An 18,383-nucleotide genomic window follows, 5' to 3' on the forward strand; every position below is an offset into this window, starting at 1 on the left:
CTCACTTCTATGCTTTTTATTTTTTAAATTTTTTAAATATGTGCCAGGGTTCTTGTCCCAGCCTTACAAAGGGTTCAGCATTCTGGAGAAAGAGGCTGATGCATAGATTCAAGAAGGAGTCCAGAGACAAAAGATAATTTTGAAAGGCATTGGGGGTCAGAGGATCTTCAGCTAAAGGAACCGAAGACTACCCCTTGTCTAAGGACCCTGTGCTATTTATTTAACACAATTTGTCCTAAGGCAAGGTGGAGATATACTCTTCAAAGGGTAAGGTTTCAAAGGGAAGAATACAGAAGCATTATCAGTTTGGGGAATAGCCTACAGCTGTTCAGGTGTTTGGCCAACAGGAGATAATAAAATGCCCTGAGCTGTCTGGCAGCAGACAATAATATTCAGGTTTAGGGGAAGTGCCATTTAGCCATTCCAACAGGTAAACTACATATGTGGCTCACCCTTGTTGAGCCCCGCAAGTCCCAACAACCTTTTGATGGAACTCTTGTAATTACTACATGCTGGAATTGGTTCCCGACAAATATGTTTTTATTTATTTCAGAGAGAGGAAAGGAGAGGGAGAGAGAGAGAGAAACATCAGTGATGAAAGAGAGTCATTAATCGGCTGCCTCCTGCACACCCTCCCACTGGGGATCAAGCCCGCAACCCGGGCATGTACCCTGACTAGAAATCGAACCATGACTTCCTGGTTCATGGGTCGATGCTCAACCACTGAGCCACACTGGCTAGGCCAGTGGTCAGCAAACTCATTAGTCAACAGAGCAGCAAACCATGGCTCGCGAGCCGCATGTGGCTCGCGAGCCGCAGTTTGCCGACCACTGGGCTAGGCAGCTTCCATGCATTTTTAAATTCCTCTCTCTGCTGCTCTTCCTTTTCACCTTTCTCTGAGTTGTTGTTTAACTGTCTCGGCAGTTTGGACAATGGGCTCTTGCCACTCCATTCCCTCCTCTGCCCTTGATATGTCATTGCCTTGGTGCATCCCCAGAGTGTGGACCGTGTGTTTGTCCCCCGGCGTGTAGCCCAGCACAGCGCTCTTAGACTCAGGTTCCACGTGAGGCGGGAGGTGTCTGAGCGCCTGCCCTCTGCCCTTGCAGGAGCGGAAGCTGCACATCTACGTGTGGTACTGCCAGAACAAGCCGCGCTCCGAGTACATCGTGGCCGAGTACGACGCCTACTTCGAAGTAAGCTGCGCCGGCTTTGCTGGTGGGAGGGGTGGGGGGAGAAATTCAGGCCAAGATAGCCACATTCAGAGAAACAGTGGCCATCATCCAAGACAGGGACAGCTGCCTCGACATAGCCGTGAGCTTCTTAGCTCGATTCCCAGGAGCCCCTTTGCTTGGGAGGAGCAGAGGGGCCAAGCGTGTGGGCTGCTTTCAGAGGCCTCCGTGCTCAGAGTGATTGTGGTGCCGAGGTCACTTCCGAAGCTCGGGCCTCCTCCCGGGCCCCAGGGCAGACTGTGCCCACACTCCTCTGCACCAGCCCTGGAGACTGCCTGCTGAGGGCCCGCCACCTTGCTGAGGTGCTCGCAGTCACCTCGTAGTCTCTGCTTCCATCCCCAGAGTTTCTGTCAAGCACCCAAAAATGTTTGCTCTGCCCCAGCCTGGACGTGTGTGTTTTGCTGGAGGAGAGGCAGCCACCACTTGGAAAGAGTGTTTGCAGATCTGAGTTGAGGGCCTCAGGCTTGTGTCCTAGGAGAAGCCCTTGTTCCCCTGGGCCCTGGAGCGGTAGGGAGAACAGAATACCATTCCTGCTCGTCTCCAGTACCCGGGCCAAGACACTGGCTATGACAGTGATTGACGGGCAGAGGGTAATGATGTGTGTTCTGTTATTAATAAGAAATTAGCAGTAGTGTAGGCAGTTCTGTTTCTTGCGTGGTTTGAAGATTCTAAAACTTTAGTGGCAAGCATGACTGCCTATCTTCCTGGCCTTGAACCCTGACCTAGAATACCCCAAGTCTTTTTTTTCTAATACTACTTCCCTTGTGTTCCAGGAGGTGAAACAAGAGATAAATCAAAGGCTGACGCTTAGCGACTTCCTTATCAAGCCCATTCAGAGAATAACAAAATATCAGCTGCTTCTCAAGGTAAGAGGTCTGGGAGCCTGGCTCAGGGCCAGGGAAGGGTCTTCATGGCTCTGAGCTCGCAAACAAGTTAGCTGCGGTTCTGTCTCCACCACACTCTTCCGTGGACTCATGGGGGCACATGTGGGCTTCTCTCTCGGCTGGCGGTTACTTGTGTCCACTTTGCCCTCAAATAGATTGTATACCTGTTGTTCCTACCTTTAAGGTTGGTTAATTCACTTTTTTTTCAATGTCTTATATTGTCACCATCACTGACTTGGTACCTTCAAGAAATTAAAAAATAACAAGAGCATAAAATCAAAGTGGAATACAGGCAGTCCTCGGGTTACGTCAGACTCGACATACGTCATTTTGTGGTTACGTCGCCATCTCCCATTTATTTATTTTTTTAAAAAAGTTCCGTCATGTAGACGTATGTACATATGTGCTTTATGTTTTTTGTTATTTATTTACCACAAGTAAAGGTCAGGAATTGTTATCTTTCTTTTAAATTTTTTTTACTGTTTCACTTCATTACTGCTGTGTATGTGCTCCATGTGAGTGACGTAGGTGCTTATGTAGGTGGGTTCCGACTTACAGCGAAAATCGCGTTACGTGGCACCGTAGGAACAGATCTCCAACGTAACCCGAGGACCTACTGTACAGGTGAAAGGAAAGGAAAGGCCCTAGAAACCTTAGATGAGTAGTAATATCTAAATTTGATCATGTTTTACTTTCTGTAATGGTTTAATTTAATTTGTCTTACAGAGAAGGGGGTATGTGGTAGAGAGACTTAACTTCCCTTCCTCCCTCCCTTTTCTCAGAATGTTGAATCTTTGCGTATACTGGGGCTTCTCTGTGATGTATGTACAGTATGACTCATAGCCCCATATCCAGCCTCTACACAGCATCACCATCTCTAGGGGAAAGAATGTCTCTGGGTGTTGCCACAGTGTCTGCGATGCTGGGTTTTTATAGCTCTATTTTCCTAACTGATTTCACCCTCCCATACCCTTTCCCGCCTCCCCGACCTACTAGGACTTCCTGAGATACAGCGAGAAGGCGGGTTTGGAGTGTTCAGAGATTGAGGTGAGTTTTCTGCTTGTGATGATGACTGTTGTAGGGACGACTGTTGGGTGTCTGTCTCTAAAGGGGAAAGATTGACTCTGGAGACCGAGAGTCCAGGCTGGCTCCTCTAAGACAGTAAGAGCCCCTTGCAAACAGCTGTTGAGCAGGATGAGGAGCAGCGAGTATTAATTGACACACCGAGTTAATCCTGTCCTGGGCCAGGTCAGAGCTTAGCCCCACTGGTGTTCTGCTGTGGCCCCCAGGGACACGTGGTGGGAAGGAATGGTATGTGAGCCCTCTGACATCCTTCAGAGACTGGGTGTTTCAGTGTGCAGTTTTATCCATGAGCCTGGGTACTATCGGAGTCTAACATACAAAGCATTTCATTTTCACTCCCTTCCCGCCCCCAAAGATTACTCCTTAAGCGAAGTCCTTTGAGACAGTGTCACCATGGGGATTGTTGTAAGCCAGACCATTCTGGAAGGTTATTTTAGGTTAAAACCTTCAGTGTTTCACAAGCCAGGCTAAGCTGTTGCTTGGGCAGCTAGAAAACAACAGAGAGAGGAAAGAACATATAAGAAGGAGAGGGAATTGATAACCAAAAGTGGGAAGGTAGGAAAAGGATGGGCTGGGCAGCATTCTCCCCACATGTGGTCACTGATTCACGTGTTGCCCCTGCACTGGTGACCAGCAACTTCCCCCTCCCACCCCTCACCCCCAAGAACAGACCATCTCGCAGTCCTCTGGGACCAGTGTCGTTTCCTAGAATCAAGGAACTACCAGGAGGTCCCTGCCTTCCAGCATGAAATTGCCCTGAGCTTCCCGTTCCGCCTCCTGAGCTGCTGTTGTTCTTCCCGACAGAAAGCAGTGGAGTTAATGTGCCTTGTTCCAAAACGCTGCAATGACATGATGAATCTGGGACGCCTGCAGGGCTTTGAGGTAAGCCCCCAAGAATGCGTCTAAGCTCTCTCACTGGGCCTCAGGAGCCCCGGTGGAGGAGGCTTTCTTTGAAGTCCTGTGCCTGCCTCCTCTGCCTCCTTCGCCCCATCTACTCCTTTAGGCCCGTTGGGCCTCTCTGGTGCACAGGCCTCGATGCCTCATCTGTATAGGATACCCAGTGACAGCACAGTCATAGAAAGTCACAGAGCAGTCACCCAAGCTGGAGTCAGAATTCCAAGAGGGTTGGAAAGACCCCAAATTGTTTATCACTGTGGACGTGGCACTGGTCTCTTCCCTCTTCTCCTGCTTGAGGCCTGCGAGCTGTGTGAGGGGAGCAGGCCTCTGTGATGGAAATAGAACCAGGGGAAAGTGGAGCACTTTTTTTAAGGGTGGCTCTAATTGACAGGTCTACCTAGTGGCTCGGTTAAACAAGCATTCAAAGCGCTAAAACACCGGAGTGCACACTTCCGTTCTTTAAAGAGGAGAATCAAATTTTAGGACAGACAGCTGGGATTTTGGTTACAGTCAATGGATTAGCCTAAGCGGACTGCCATGACAAAGTACCACAGACTGGTGGCTTCAACAACAGACTATCCTTGCAAACAGCCATTGAGCAGGATGAGGAGTGGAGAGTATTAATTAACACATGGAGTGTTTTTCTAGAACTCAGGAATCCTGTTCAACTCATTTCTATCAACTCTTTTCTAGAAGCTAGAAGTCCAAACTCAAGGTCAATGAAGGTGGTTCCTTCTGAGGACTGTGAGAAAGGGGTCTGTCCAGGCCTCTCTCCTTGGCTTGTAGATGGCTGCCTTCATGTCCACATGGCATTCTCCCTGTATCTTCACATTGTCTGCCCTCTGTGTCCTAATTTCCTCTTTTTATAAGGGCACCCATCATCCTCAAATAGGAATCCCCGTAACAGCCTCACATTAACTTTTTAAGGATCCTACCTCCCAATAGGGTCCCATTCTGAAGTCTGGGGGTTATGGCTTCAACATGTGAATTGTGGGGGATACAGTTGAACCATCACAGTGAACCTTTAAAGAGCAAATCGATTTTTCTAATTTAACTTAATAAGTGGCTGTTGTTACCTTATATCCAAACATCATATATTGACTAAACATAATCTGTTGAGTATCAATATGGTAACATTGAAAGAGACACAGTTATTGACTGGTATGTAGTTGTTGAGCCCTGGAGGTGAATCTTTCAGTCCTGTATCCCGGTAATCCTGCAATCTAAGATTTCATTATTCCTTTTTTGGAGAAAAGGGAAGATTTCTGAAAGTTGACATAATTAAGAAAGTAATAACCTTTTTTCTTCTGGCTAAATTAAAAGCGGTAGACTGGACTAGATATAAAGCAGACTGGCCCATAAGTAAATTTCGGAATGCTATATTCAGCTTTGGGTTCTTGAGTTGGATCCATGGTGTTCTTGAGACAAATTCTTGTGGCCTCCTTGCCCCTCCAGCCCATCCTGGTGTCCCTGTCTGATCTCCATTGCTTTGTTGTGTCCAGGAAGTATGTGGAGCCTCTTTGCTGTTCTTTTTGATAGGTTCCCAGTTCTGCCCGGTAGACCTTGGAGGAGAGTAAGCAGGGTTACACAGCAGCATCATACCTGACTTCTTACACAGTGCTTCTTTAGTCATCCTAGATGAAGTTTTATACCTTTTTCCTTGGAGTTATGCCAGGGCTGAGGCTATTCTGAACAAGGCAAATAACTCCTTTTGCTCTTAAACCTTGACGGCCCCATGTTTTCTGAGCAAGAGTCTGACTTGACTTTCTCTTGGTCTCTGAAGAGGCCACTGACAAGAGGATCAGCATCTGATTCACTGCCTGATTCACGTCACACTTCACAGGAACTGTGCCCTGACTGGGAATTGAACCGGCCACCTTTTGGTGCACAGGGTGGTGTTCAACCAACTGAGCCACACTGGCTAGGGCAAGTATTTTCTCCTTTAAATCAAGTACCACTATCTGCTTTTTCCCTCGAGCCCCAGAGAATCTGCATTGCATTCCTTCAGTTAATTGGAAAGGATCATGAACATATTTCCATTCCTTCTGAAGTCCATGGCTTTGGCCCAGGGAGGAGATAGCCCCTTTACTTTTAAATCCTCTAGCTTTCCCTTGAGCAACGCCAGAGCTATAACTTATGGGTCAGGCTTTTATGTAATATTAATAAAGCTTTTAGAACTTTCCTAGCTTGCTAGTCACCAGCTTACTATTAACTTTGGACCGGGGTAGAGATAAGCCTGTTTGGCTGCTGACCTTGACAATGAGGAGCCATGATCCAAGCAGAGGGAAGGTGTTTCTCAGGAACATGAAAAGAAAATGAAAGCCCTGGCCGTGTAGCTCAGTTGATTAGAGCATCGTCCTGATACACCAAGGTTGCAGGTTCGATCCCAGTCAGGGCACATACAAGAATCAACCAATTAATGTTAATTAATGTTAGTTGGCTCTAGGCACAGTTCCTGTGAAGTCTGAAGTGAATCAGGCAGCGAATCAGATGCTGATCCTCTTGTCAGTGGTCTCTTCAGAGACCAACAAATGGAACAACAAATTGATGTTTCTCTCTCTCTCTATTTCCCTCTCTACCTTTCTCCCTTTCTTTCTTCCTCCCTCCTTCCACTCTCTTGAAAAAATCAATGGAAAAAATATCCTCGGGTAAGGATTAACAACAAAAAAAGAAGGATCACAGGCCCTGGCCTGTGTGGTTCAGTTGGTTGGACATTGTCCTGTGCACTGAAAGGTTGCCAGTTTGATTCCTAGTCAGGGCACATGTACAGGTTGCAGGTTCAATCCCCGGTGGAGGGCATGCAGGAGGCAGCCAGTCGATATCTTGCTCTCACAATGGTGTTTCTCTCTATCCCTCTCCTTTCCTCTCTCTCAAAAATCAATTTTAAAAAAAGGATTATGGACCCCCAAAAAATACCTATCAGCTTATAAAATCTGGGGATAAATCTCTGGGACCCAAACTTTAGCTGTTAGCCTGTAGGAGACTAAGGCTTCAGCATTTCTTCCATTTTGAAATAACAGAAGAAAAGAGGGGCCCAATGCATCACATTAGGTGTGTTTGTGCCTACATCACTTCTCCTGGCCACGGCTGGCTCTAAGCACCTGGCCACTAGAGGATTCCATGTCCTTGGCCCATGCTGCAAGGGAGCCGGGCAGGCACACTTCTCAGAGCTTCAGGCACAGAAAGGTCACTTTGAGCTCTAAGTGCCACTTCCTTTCTATTTTCCTTGTAATAAAACGTAAGGGCCAGTGTCATTTCTGAACATCTCTTCAGTTAATAATCTTACCTTCCTTCTGGCATTACCCTCAGGCTGCTGCTTAGTAGTTCCGTAGCCTCCTTTCCCTTTGCCTTTGCCTTCATGGCCCTTGTGGCTGCTTAGTAAGGTCCTAATTCAGTCTCTTACTAAGCCCAGAGGGTTTGGGTATCACGTCTGCTGTCCATGTCCATAGAGGGGAGAATCTGTGAACCCAGAGGGCTGTGGTGGTCTCCCCGTTTTTCATTTGCTTCACCCCAGCCCTTCACTCTATCAGGGCACACTGACCGCTCAGGGGAAACTGCTGCAGCAGGACACGTTCTACGTGATTGAGCTGGATGCAGGCATGCAGTCCCGGACCAAGGAGCGGCGTGTGTTCCTCTTTGAGCAAATTGTCATCTTCAGCGAACTGCTCAGGAAGGGCTCTGTCACCCCGGGCTACATGTTCAAAAGGAGCATCAAGGTGAGGATCCCGTGGGGTTGAGAAGGGACAGAGAAGAGCCAAATTTGGGGGGGAGCTGCTTCCCTGAGACAGAGGCATGAAATTGAGTCAGGATCCTGAACATTGAAGATCTTTCAGCCTCCTAACCTTTCGGGCATGAAGGTTGAGCATCTGTGGGAAAAAGGGACAGGGGAGTGCCTGTCTGTAGCAGGATCCTGCAGGTCTCTAAGACAGAGACCAAAGTACTTAGCTGTTGGATCCAGGGAAAAATTTTGGAAACACCTCCTGAAATAAAAGCTTCATGGGAACTGTGATACGTTTTTGATTTTTATTAAACCGCTTACATATGAACAGATCACCTTGGTGTCTTCCAGATGAATCACTTGGTCCTGGAGGAGGACGTGGACCATGACCCCTGCAAGTTTGCGCTCATGAACAGGGAGACTTCGGAGAGGGTCATTCTGCAAGCCGCCAACGCTGACATCCAGCAGGCCTGGGTGCAGGACATCAGCCAAGTCTTAGAAACACAGCGAGACTTCTTAAATGGTGGGTCCTGGGCCTGGCTTCTAGCAGGACAATTTCATGGCACCCCACACCCCTGAGCTTCCCTGGGTCTGGGCTTATGGTGAGTTCTGAACCCAGATCACATTTTATATGGAGTTCAAATTCATCGTTTTCAGAAACGCTTCATTTAGAATTTTTCTGAACCTGAATGCGCAAGTGAAACAGATGGAGCATTATAAAGAAGCCCCGTCTCTCCAAGGGCAGGGATACTCCCTTATAGCCAATACATAGGGCATGTGCCTCGTGGCCACCATCACTGGCTGGTTATAATTGGGGCAAAAGTCAGAGACGGGCACCCCCTCTTTCCCTTAGGGGCCAACATCAGTGACATGTGCCTTCCCCTTTGGTGGCCGATGGCTGGTACTCTCACAGGTTCTCCAGTGTAATCTAGAGACTGGGAATTTGGCAGATCAGTTCAAATGCCCCTTCTGCTCCCAACAGTGTGAGAGCCTGGCCAAGTCCTCTCTTCCAATAAGAGGTGATCACACTCAAATTTCAGTAATACCTTGAACTTCTTAGAACAGATTGGTGACGCCGAGGATATAGCTCTCTGTGGACCTTGCAGGAGTCCCCTTAATGGGCTGTGTGGTCTGGAATGAAGTGGAGCCACTATCTTATTTACATCGTTTTATTTGTTTTCCCTGCGGGGATCTTCTTCACATTGAGCTTGGTGTGGGAAAGGACGTGTACAGGGTTAAACTAGTGGTAATCTGTGTAGTTATGAGCTCAGGTGTCTCTCTGAGCAGAAATGGAGCTTGAAGATGAAGGCAAAATATAACCAGTAACAAAGCAAGTCTGGAGACTCAGCAAGCACATAGGCCTGTATGTGCGTATACACACACACACACACACACACCTCCCTCCACGGTGTCACCTCCTTGCCAGAACTACAATCTGGAACCTGTCAAATGATGCAAATGGATCATTTGTCGATGTCTAGCATAGGCCTGAGTGCTGTGGGGAAAGGTTAAAGGTCACATACTAGTTGAGGACCTTTCCTTGGACCTCAGTTAGCTCATTTTGTGAAAAGGAGAAGCAGTGCTTCGCCCACACTGGCATGTGCCATGGCGTGCCAGCCGCCCTGGAAATAGGAAAACATGGCACACCTCCCTGCAGTATCAGTTTTACTCCCTGATAAGAGGTTTAACGCATTGTGTTTATTTTAAAACAAAAAGAATCATATCGAAGGATGCTGTGACTTCTTAAGATAGAGCATGAGACTTCGGAGCAGTTTCACACTTACAGAAAGTCTTCTGGGTCATGCCCCCTGGTCCCCCAACTATAGAATACTTTGAGAAAAAAATTAAGTGATCTCTAGGTTTATTTTCATTCTAAAAAGTCTAAAATTAAACACCAGCCTAGCCCTGAGGAATAGTAATGAAAGTTGTATATAATTTACAGTGTCTGAATATACAACTGTGAATTAACACTTATGCTGATAAAATAATTTCATACAAAAAATATGTGCATATATAAAATACATTTATTAAATTTCACTCTATCAGGAATTTCTAATAGACTCTAAGCTGGAATGAGGTTTCTAAGTGCATTAATTCAGGACAAAAAAAAAATAAGGGAGGAGAATAAGATTGAAACCGGAAATAATTGAAGTAGCAGCTGCCATCCTTTCTCTGTGCCAGGCACCATGCTAAGCATTTCACATGTAATATCACATTTAATCTTCACATCAACATGGAAAGGTAAGTACTGTCATCATATATTTTTGAGGTGAGGAAAAGAGGCTCAGAGAGGTTAAGAAACTTGTCCAAAGTCACAAAGACAAGGGACTTGAACCCAGAACTGTAAAACCTAAAATTAGGTTCTTAACCACAAAACTGCAGGAGAGTTGCCACTGTAGAACACACATGTGTGACTCTCTAGCCAACAAAGTAAAGGAAGAAACAGGAGCGGGTATAAGCGCTGTACCTCCCAGCTGGGAACAAACCCTGTCAGCAGAGGCACAGCTTTCCCCATCCGAAGGCCTAAGGTATGCACATGGAGGCTGGTGGCCGGACACGGGCTCTGGGGGTGGCTTATTTAAGAGTACAGACCGATGCAAACATGTGAGCACCCCAACTCCATGTAGCAGGTATTGCTTTGGGAGGCCAGTCCGACAAGGCCTGCTTTACAACTCGACTTAAGTCTCTCTGCTGAAAGCATAGAACTGCATTCCTTTGAGCAGTGATTCAGACTTTGCCCTGGTTCCAAAAGACCTTTCTCCTAATGTTAGTGAATTATGGAACTATTGCTGAGCCAGATTATAGACACCTCGGTATCTAAGTCCACGGAGCTCTCTCCAGGGAGACAGGCTGGGCTCTGGCAGAGCCTGCTCTGTTACAACTTGGACACACTCGGGAGACAAGGACGTGACGATGGCCCAGGGCCAGGCTTGCTTACAGAGACCTGTGCGGGCATCTCAGAGCCTGTCTTACCCTCCTGAGACCTCAAATAGGAAGGCAGTGTGGCCGATGCTGGGTCCTGTTGAAGTTCATACTGATCACTATAGAAATACTCTTATAATGGCAAGTTCTCTGGGCCCCAGCTGGTAACACACGGAAGTATTTGTTACAGTGAAGACTGATAAAACCAGCATTATCGGGCCAGTCCTTGATGTCGTCATTGCAGAATTTGACCGGGATGGCCTTTGCCTGGCTGTACCTCTTTAGGACTCAGACCTTGGAACTTTGTTATCTTCAACTCAGTGAAACAAAGCCCATGTCTTTCCTTTCAAATCAGCTTTTCCTCTGTCTCCTTGACAACCATTCTCCCAGTCTCCAAGCCAGTGTGACCCTAGATTCTTGCCTTCCTTGCCACCTAGGCTGGGTCAGAGCCTAGTCTGCCTCCGGAACACTTGCCACACAGATGCCTTCCACATGCCCACTGCTACTGCTGGAGTCGGGCCTCTCGCTTGTTTCCATCTTAGCCTCTCCAGTCTCTCCTCCCAACTGCTTCAAGGTTAATGTCCTCCAAGCCTGGATATGGTGAGAGAGCCTGAATTTAAAACGTTCACGTTCATGAATCCAATCACTTTTCATGATCTTCAGAATCAAATCCAGACTCGTGAGCCTTGGCTTTCTAGCTCGTTCGCACATGGCACCTCTGCCTCCCCCACCTGCCTCACCTCCTCTTCCATGGAGACACATGGCACCTCCGCCTCCCCCACCTGCCTCACCTCCTCTTCCATGGAGACCCATGGCCCGGTGCTCCACGTAATGACTCCATCCCAGGCACACGCCATATTTGCTTCCTTCCTGCAGAGCCTGCACGGCACAGCCCGACAGCCGGCCCTCCTCTGAAGTTCTTTATCGCCACCACCTGTACGCAGGCACCCACACCACACACTCCCTCCATTCGCACAACACTTTGCACCTCACCTATGGCAGCTACTTGGGCTTTGTATTTTCATTATTCAGGTAGGTTTCTTAGTTCTCACAGTAGATAAGTTCCTTAACAACAAGGGTAGTGTCTTCCTGTTGTATCTCCATTGTGCCTGGCATGGAGCCTGTACCTAAGAAGCTCCCAAACCCTGCGGGATCCCCAGAGCTCAGAGTAACCGTCACTCTTCTCTGCAGCACTGCAGTCGCCCATTGAGTACCAGCGGAAGGAGAGGAGCTCAGCTGTGATGAGGGCCCCACCTGCCAGGACTCCCCAGGCCAGCCCCCGGCCCTACTCCTCCATCCCTGTGGGCTCTGAGAAGCCCCCGAAGGGCTCCAGCTATAACCCCTCTCTGCCACCCCTGAAGATATCTACCTCCAATGGCAGTCCAGGGTTTGACTACCACCAGCCTGGAGACAAGTTTGAGGCCAGCAAGGTAAGTGACAGCCCATTGTTTCCATCCTTGCCACCCTGAGGGCATGGCCTCAGGGCTCACTGTAGGAAGTAGCATCTTTTTGTGCTGATCTTTTGAGCAGGAAGAGCCCATTGGATACGAACTAGTCTCAATTATTCCCCTTTCTTCCTGCAAGTTGAGTGTGTTAGACCGGTTCCCTCTGGCTCAGACACTGTGTTCAGGAGCTATGGTCATCAGCAGAAACTCCATAAAAGTGTAAGATGTTATTGTAGTAGCAATTATGAAAACAGGCGATTTACACCAAATAGAGAGTTGTATGTAGATCATCTAAAAGTTACCACTCTGGTGTTTGACATTTTAAAGACATTGCCTTTTCTAATGATGAGCTGCCGAAGCGACTCACAGTTCTTCACCACCCACTGGTTAATGTGGCAAGAAGTTACTTGTGTGTGTGTGTGTGTGTGTGTGTGTGTGTGTGTGTGTGTGTGAATGGGAAGCCAGTCTTGGATTAAACGCTTATCATTGATAATCCATCATGCAGACATCACCATGAGGAGAGCCACAGACGTAAGTGTAGACCCAGTCTACACAGTTGCTTTCATCCTACCAGGTAGTAGGAGCAAGAGAACAAAGAGGAAACATGAGGAATTAGGGAATCTGGCTTCCATTCCAAATTCTGCAACTCACTTGCTCTAGAACCTCAGCGAGTTAGTGAATCAGATTAGGCCTCAGTTTCCTCCAGAACTCAGTGGGTCTGTGAATAGGAACATTTTGGTGTACATGTTCTGATTTTATACTTTTTACCCAAATTATTAGATGATACTGATTTTTTTTAATTAACAGTGTCTGACTTCAGTTCTGTATTAGAGTAACTGTACCAATCTATTTTATCACATCACCTGGAAATGATGTTCCACCTTAAAACCCACTGCTCTTGTGCATAAATTGAAATCACATTGGCATTTTGTCAAGCTTTTTGAAGCATTTCTGGCTCTCACCATGCTCTATGAGGCAGCCAGGCCTCCCTGGGGCTTAACGGGTCTGTCTAGAAGCAGCTTCCCTGGTGTAGAGCCCTGTGAAAAGACCATAAACGCGAATAGGGGAAACTGGAGGAGTCCTGTCCCCACAGGAGTTGGGTCAGGATAGGTCATGACCTTGCCTTTGAATTGGGCAAATGGGTCATTGTTAATCCTGTCTCAAGGAGGGTCAGAATGTAGCAAGAGAGTAAAACCAATGTTTTTTCAAAAGGAAGAAAAAAATGTATCAAAGGGTCTGTGTTCTTTTCCACTGGGGTTATGACCTCTAGCTTGACCTTTGTCCTGACCTCACTTTGCCCAGGTGCTCATGTGCCCCTGTGCCAGTACCATGCTTTTCCTTCCATTAATCAGAGGACGTAGTCAGGAAGGTTGCATGCTAGGGAGGGGCTTCCAGATGGAAGGTGTGTTTACATCTTTACCTAGGCCAGCAGTATCTCTACCTATTTACCCTTGGTTATACAGGGTGTCCCCCAAAAAATAGATACACACTTGAACACCTGATAGCTCAACTTTGAAAATGAAGTGTATTTTAATAAACACTGCCTTTGTAATTATTCAAAGTGTGTGTATACATTTTTGGGGGGACACCCTATATGTTGTATGAAACAAGCGTATGTTTATGAATATAATGTCATTACTCAAGATCATCTTCCCCTGCTAGAGGGAGGTTGGGCTTTTACCCACATGGGATGCAGAGCAGGCTGTGTGCCCCAGCCTTCTTGTATCTGGGTCCCTCTCGCCCTGTCTCACAGCAGAGCGACCTGGGAGGCTGCAATGGGACCTCGTCCATGGCCGTGATCAAAGATTACTATGCACTGAAGGAGAATGAAATCTGTGTGAGCCAAGGTGAGGTGGTCCAGGTCCTCGCGGTCAACCAGCAGAACATGTGCCTGGTGTACCAGCCTGCCAGCGACCACTCGCCCGCGGCCGAGGGCTGGGTCCCGGGCAGCATCCTGGCGCCCCTCGCCAAAGCCACGGCGGCAGCAGAAAATAGTGACGGGAGCATCAAGTAAGTGCCTCGGTGGCTTCCCCGGGAGAGGAGTATGTGGATATAAAAAATTCCAAAACAAACCAAGAACACAAAAATGCAAACACACGGTAGGGAATTACTGCTGCTTACTCGCGACAGCGCCACCAACAGAAGCGATGCTTGAGGGCTCGGAGCCACCGCAGCCCGGCATCCAGGCTGGATTGTCCTGAATCTTTTGTTTTTGTGGATGGATGGTAGTGGCGGTGGTTTTCCTTTCCATTTTGTTTATAATTTTTGTTCATTTTTTCCCCCTCTCTTTCTCCCTCTCGCTAAGAAAAGAGCCCTACTGAGACCCTAGGTGACAGAGCATGCCTTCCGTGGCTCCACGTGGCCCACCGCAGGATTCACTGGACTGGACTTCTATTTATATTGGATTAAGTTGCTGATATATATATATATATTTTTTGATTGACACCAAAAAATTACCTTAGCACAAATGCCAGACCTGTGCAGGTCAGAGGCCCGCTGCTTCTCCCAGGAGAGAGGGAACTTTTTGGTTGTCTATGGCAATTCCTCTGTACAGATTGTACTTTTTTTTTATTTCCCCTCCCCTGTTTGTTTAATATATGTTCATGGTCATTTGTAAGATATTTCTTTTCCTTATTTTGGTTGCAAAGACCCTTCCGAACACATTCCTGTATAAAGTATTTTGCACTATTTAAAGAAACCCATATGGATGAAGTCAGGCTGTGCAATATAATGGAGAGTCACAATGTTCATCATTGTACCTGTAATGTAACTAATAATTTTAAATGTACTATTTTAAATATGTAAAATAAATTTTCACCATGAGCATGTTTTAATGAGGTTCAAGACTAGTTGACCCTTTTTCCCCATTTCACTATTCTGGGACTTTTAAATGTGCAAATGATTCTTCTTCTTCTTCTCCCCACCCCACCCCTTTTCCTTTTCCTTTCTTTTCTATACTTTCGAAGTTGATTGAATGCACTGACAGTCTTTTTCCACACAATCAGTTGCTAAGGCTCCAACCCCACCCAGTCTTCCCTTCTAAAAAGCCCCTGTTGGTTTTCTCTAACCTCTGAGAGGAGGAAGGAGGCAGATTGGATACTGTCCAACGGGGCGACCTCGAGGTGCTGACGTAAATTAATGACTAGAGTAGAAGGTAGTGTTTGGCTTGCATCCCCGCTGCTTTCCATGCTGTGTGGTCACGGCTGTCAGGGATGGAAGGAGCTCCTGTAAGATGTCTGAGCAGGGTCACCGATGGAACTGTGCGTCTTTGGCCCTTTCTGCAGCTCCAGGGTAGAGGCTGCTGAATTGGCGCTGGCCTTTCTAGGCAACCACAGGCCCACCTGGGAACCAGTAGTGGCCCCTAAGGCACAAAGAGGCCCCATGCATTTTATCCTAAAGTCACTTGGCTCTGGTACCCTTTAAGAAACCTTGGGAACAAAGGCCTTCAAAGCATTGACGTTGTTATGAATCAGTGGCCTTACAGAATGGACACGTAATGACTTGTGATCTAATCATCCGGGCTCTGAGCAGGTCTTCCTCCTCGCCTTCCAGTCTATTGGTCACTTTTTCACATCTTCTGTGGGAGGGAAGGTAGGAGGGGTCAGGCTGGGTGAGAGAGAACAGAATCGATACAAATCGGTCACTTTGGTTCCTTGTCAGCTGCTCTTACACAAGGGGTGGTGGGGGTGGAGCCGAGCAGCTGACTGAGAGTGGGTGTCACTTATCAGTGAAGGACACTCACCATACCCTCCCCCGGGGCCTGCTGTGACCACAGAGGTCAGAGTTCGTGTGATGCCTACGGGTCAGTGTCACCAAAACCCTGTTTCCACATCAGTCCCTGGGCTTGTAGCCAAGAGATGGGAGCTCCCCAGACCATGAGGATGCGTTCTCCTGGGAAGAAGAACATGAAACTGAGCCTGTCCCACCACCACTTGTATTGCTCTGAGTCCCCCTTCTGAGCACTGTTTGTAATGTTTCTAGTGTCTCACCGAGCATGCCGAATGACCCAGAGGGTCTCACACACACACACACACACACACACACACACACACACACACACTGTGCTATCTGCTAGGAGTCTTCAGCAAGTTCCTGCCTGACTCGTATTCTCAGAGAGGGCTAGAAACATGGATTTGGAGCAAAATACGAGATGAAACTCTACAGTTAACAGAGTGATATCACCTAAGATTAGCTTCCCTGACTGGGTCTTATTCAGGTACAGCAGGTGGGGCGAGGAGCTGGCATGCAGGGGTCCCTCACAGCCTGCCTATTTAGGAGCTACAAGAGAAGGTCTGGCCAAGAGACTTGCCTTTTAAAGGAGCACACTTTCCCAGAAGATTCAAGAATGTGACTATGATTGTTCTTGCCTACTCAGAAAGTTGGATTTTTGACTATGTGTGTTAGTGATAAATATTTTGGGGACACCTTTCTCAGAACTTCCTAAAATCCCTTAACATACGTGGAATTTGTGGAGGGGATGTTATACATTTGGGAGTATCCTCCTAAACTTCATATGCCTCTCTCACTTCTCTCTCCCTTAATGAAGGCTCTTTTCACTGAGCTCTGGTCTGCATAGGCCTACGCTGGACCAGGAGACACTGAAGGGAAGCCAACCTCACTTACCTCACTTATTTCAGACACTATTAGAGCTTCATTCAGACTCTGCGGCCACACCTGGAATTATTATGGCCGACCAAGGTCATTCGTACCGTGTGAGACATGGCTTTTGGTGTCTTTGTCTTTGAGTCCTAACATATCAAGAGCTCTGCTCTGAGCTTCTCTTGGCAGGTCTGTGAAGATGTAGCGCTCACCGTCCCCCTCCCCCCACCTGCCCATGGGAAAAAAGAAGTTAGGACAGTGGGAAAGGGCATGGCCACCCTCGCCTTCCTGAGAGCACAAGTTGGTTCTTCTCCCAACAGGAAAACCCTAGGACCATTTAGTGGTTGACCAAGCTCCACATGTACAAACACCCAGTGATGTGGAGAACATAGGCCAGAAACCCTTTATCCTGAGATATCCCGATAAATGAGTCAAATGCGCCCGAAGATCCTATCTGCGCCACAGTGTCTGGGAGTGGCCACAGTCCAAACACAAATAATGAGATGGAAACCTCAAAATCATCCTTTTGGGTCTCTATATCTGATCCTGGGGAAGTGCCAGTAGCTTAAACACTAAAGAATAAACTCCTTTTATATTTCCCCCCAACCTTCCCTACCACCACCACCCGTTCTTCCCTTATCCACCAAACCCCTCAGGAAGGGACTGCCTTAGTCCTATAAGACCTTAACAGTATTTTATAAAAATCGCCCCTGGTAGCGTTTACCAACCCAGTGCTCATGTTTTTCTCAAACGCTGCGGTCCACTTTGCACATCTCAGGCGGGTCAGTTCATCCTCGCTCGCTTCCCGTTGGAGGTGAGGTCAGCCGCCCATCACGGAGCTGGCGTGTAGGTTTAGGGCCTCTGATGCCGGGGCATGACTGGAGCCCCTCACCTACCAACGCACCCACAGGTGGCCAGCCCGCCTGCTGCCTCTCTCTGCCCTGACCTGCCATTTTGATTGGTGCATTTTTTGGTACAACAGGAAGTCATGTTCATGGCATACTCTACGCATGAGAAAGCGGGCGGAAGTGGAGAACTCGGGTAAAAATGAAGCCACAGGGCCTCGTAAACCCAAGGATATTCTGGGCCACAAAGTCTCTGTTAAAGTGAGTAAGGATCCCGGAGCTGCATCCCACCCCCTCCACTCCCCCCACAGCATCCTCACGAGGCAATGGGGGGACGGGGATCTTTCTTCCCAGCGTGGGAACCAGAGGGGAGGTAGATTAACAGGTTTTTGCATGCAAGATCAATTTATTTTTTATTTTTTATTTCTCCTGGCAACTTCGATTCAAATAAGTAAGTATTCTTTTTTTTCTTTCATAACTTTATACTGTGCAGATGTTTTATAGCAAAATTATCTGCAGCATTATTCTCTTAGAAACGCAAGGTGCTTGATTCATAACAAAGTTCTCAAAGTTGCCCATTTGGCATCGTAGATTAGACAATACGTGTGGGGTGAAGAGATTAGGGGTGCTCTCCAAACCCTCAACCCTGTGAAGTCTGAGGTTTGGAATTTAAGGGCCACTGTGTCCTTGGCCAAGTTTCATTTCTTTTCCCCAGAATTCAGACATCACTTTGCAGCCTGTGCACAGCAGGGAAGGGTAGC

At 47.5% G+C, this 18,383-nt stretch overlaps 1 protein-coding gene across 23 annotated transcripts in view; it reads left to right on the plus strand.

Moving 5' to 3' along the window:
- The window catches only part of KALRN (kalirin RhoGEF kinase), a gene marked incomplete at both ends in the record, with an annotated part of 667,375 nt that overhangs the window by 612,644 nt on the left and 36,348 nt on the right, over positions 1-18,383 (plus strand). For 7 of the 23 annotated variants that reach the window (XM_080657236.1, XM_080657256.1, XM_080657227.1 and 4 more), the window contains 9 exons: positions 1,107-1,193; positions 2,003-2,095; positions 3,110-3,160; positions 4,001-4,078; positions 7,624-7,809; positions 8,163-8,334; positions 11,925-12,163; positions 13,932-14,188; positions 14,489-15,012. In XM_080657236.1, coding sequence (XP_080513362.1) covers positions 1,107-1,193; positions 2,003-2,095; positions 3,110-3,160; positions 4,001-4,078; positions 7,624-7,809; positions 8,163-8,334; positions 11,925-12,163; positions 13,932-14,188; positions 14,489-14,507 — 1,182 coding nt within the window. Of the gene's footprint in view, positions 1-1,106; positions 1,194-2,002; positions 2,096-3,109; positions 3,161-4,000; positions 4,079-7,623; positions 7,810-8,162; positions 8,335-11,924; positions 12,164-13,931; positions 14,193-14,483; positions 15,021-17,759; positions 17,884-18,383 lie in introns of those variants that run through there. The other 16 variants (XM_080657255.1, XM_080657257.1, XM_080657244.1 and 13 more) reach the window with 7 other exon arrangements.

The sequence above is a fragment of the Plecotus auritus genome, assembly GCF_963455305.1.
Source record: "Plecotus auritus genome assembly, chromosome: 2".
NCBI lineage: Eukaryota > Metazoa > Chordata > Mammalia > Chiroptera > Vespertilionidae > Plecotus > Plecotus auritus.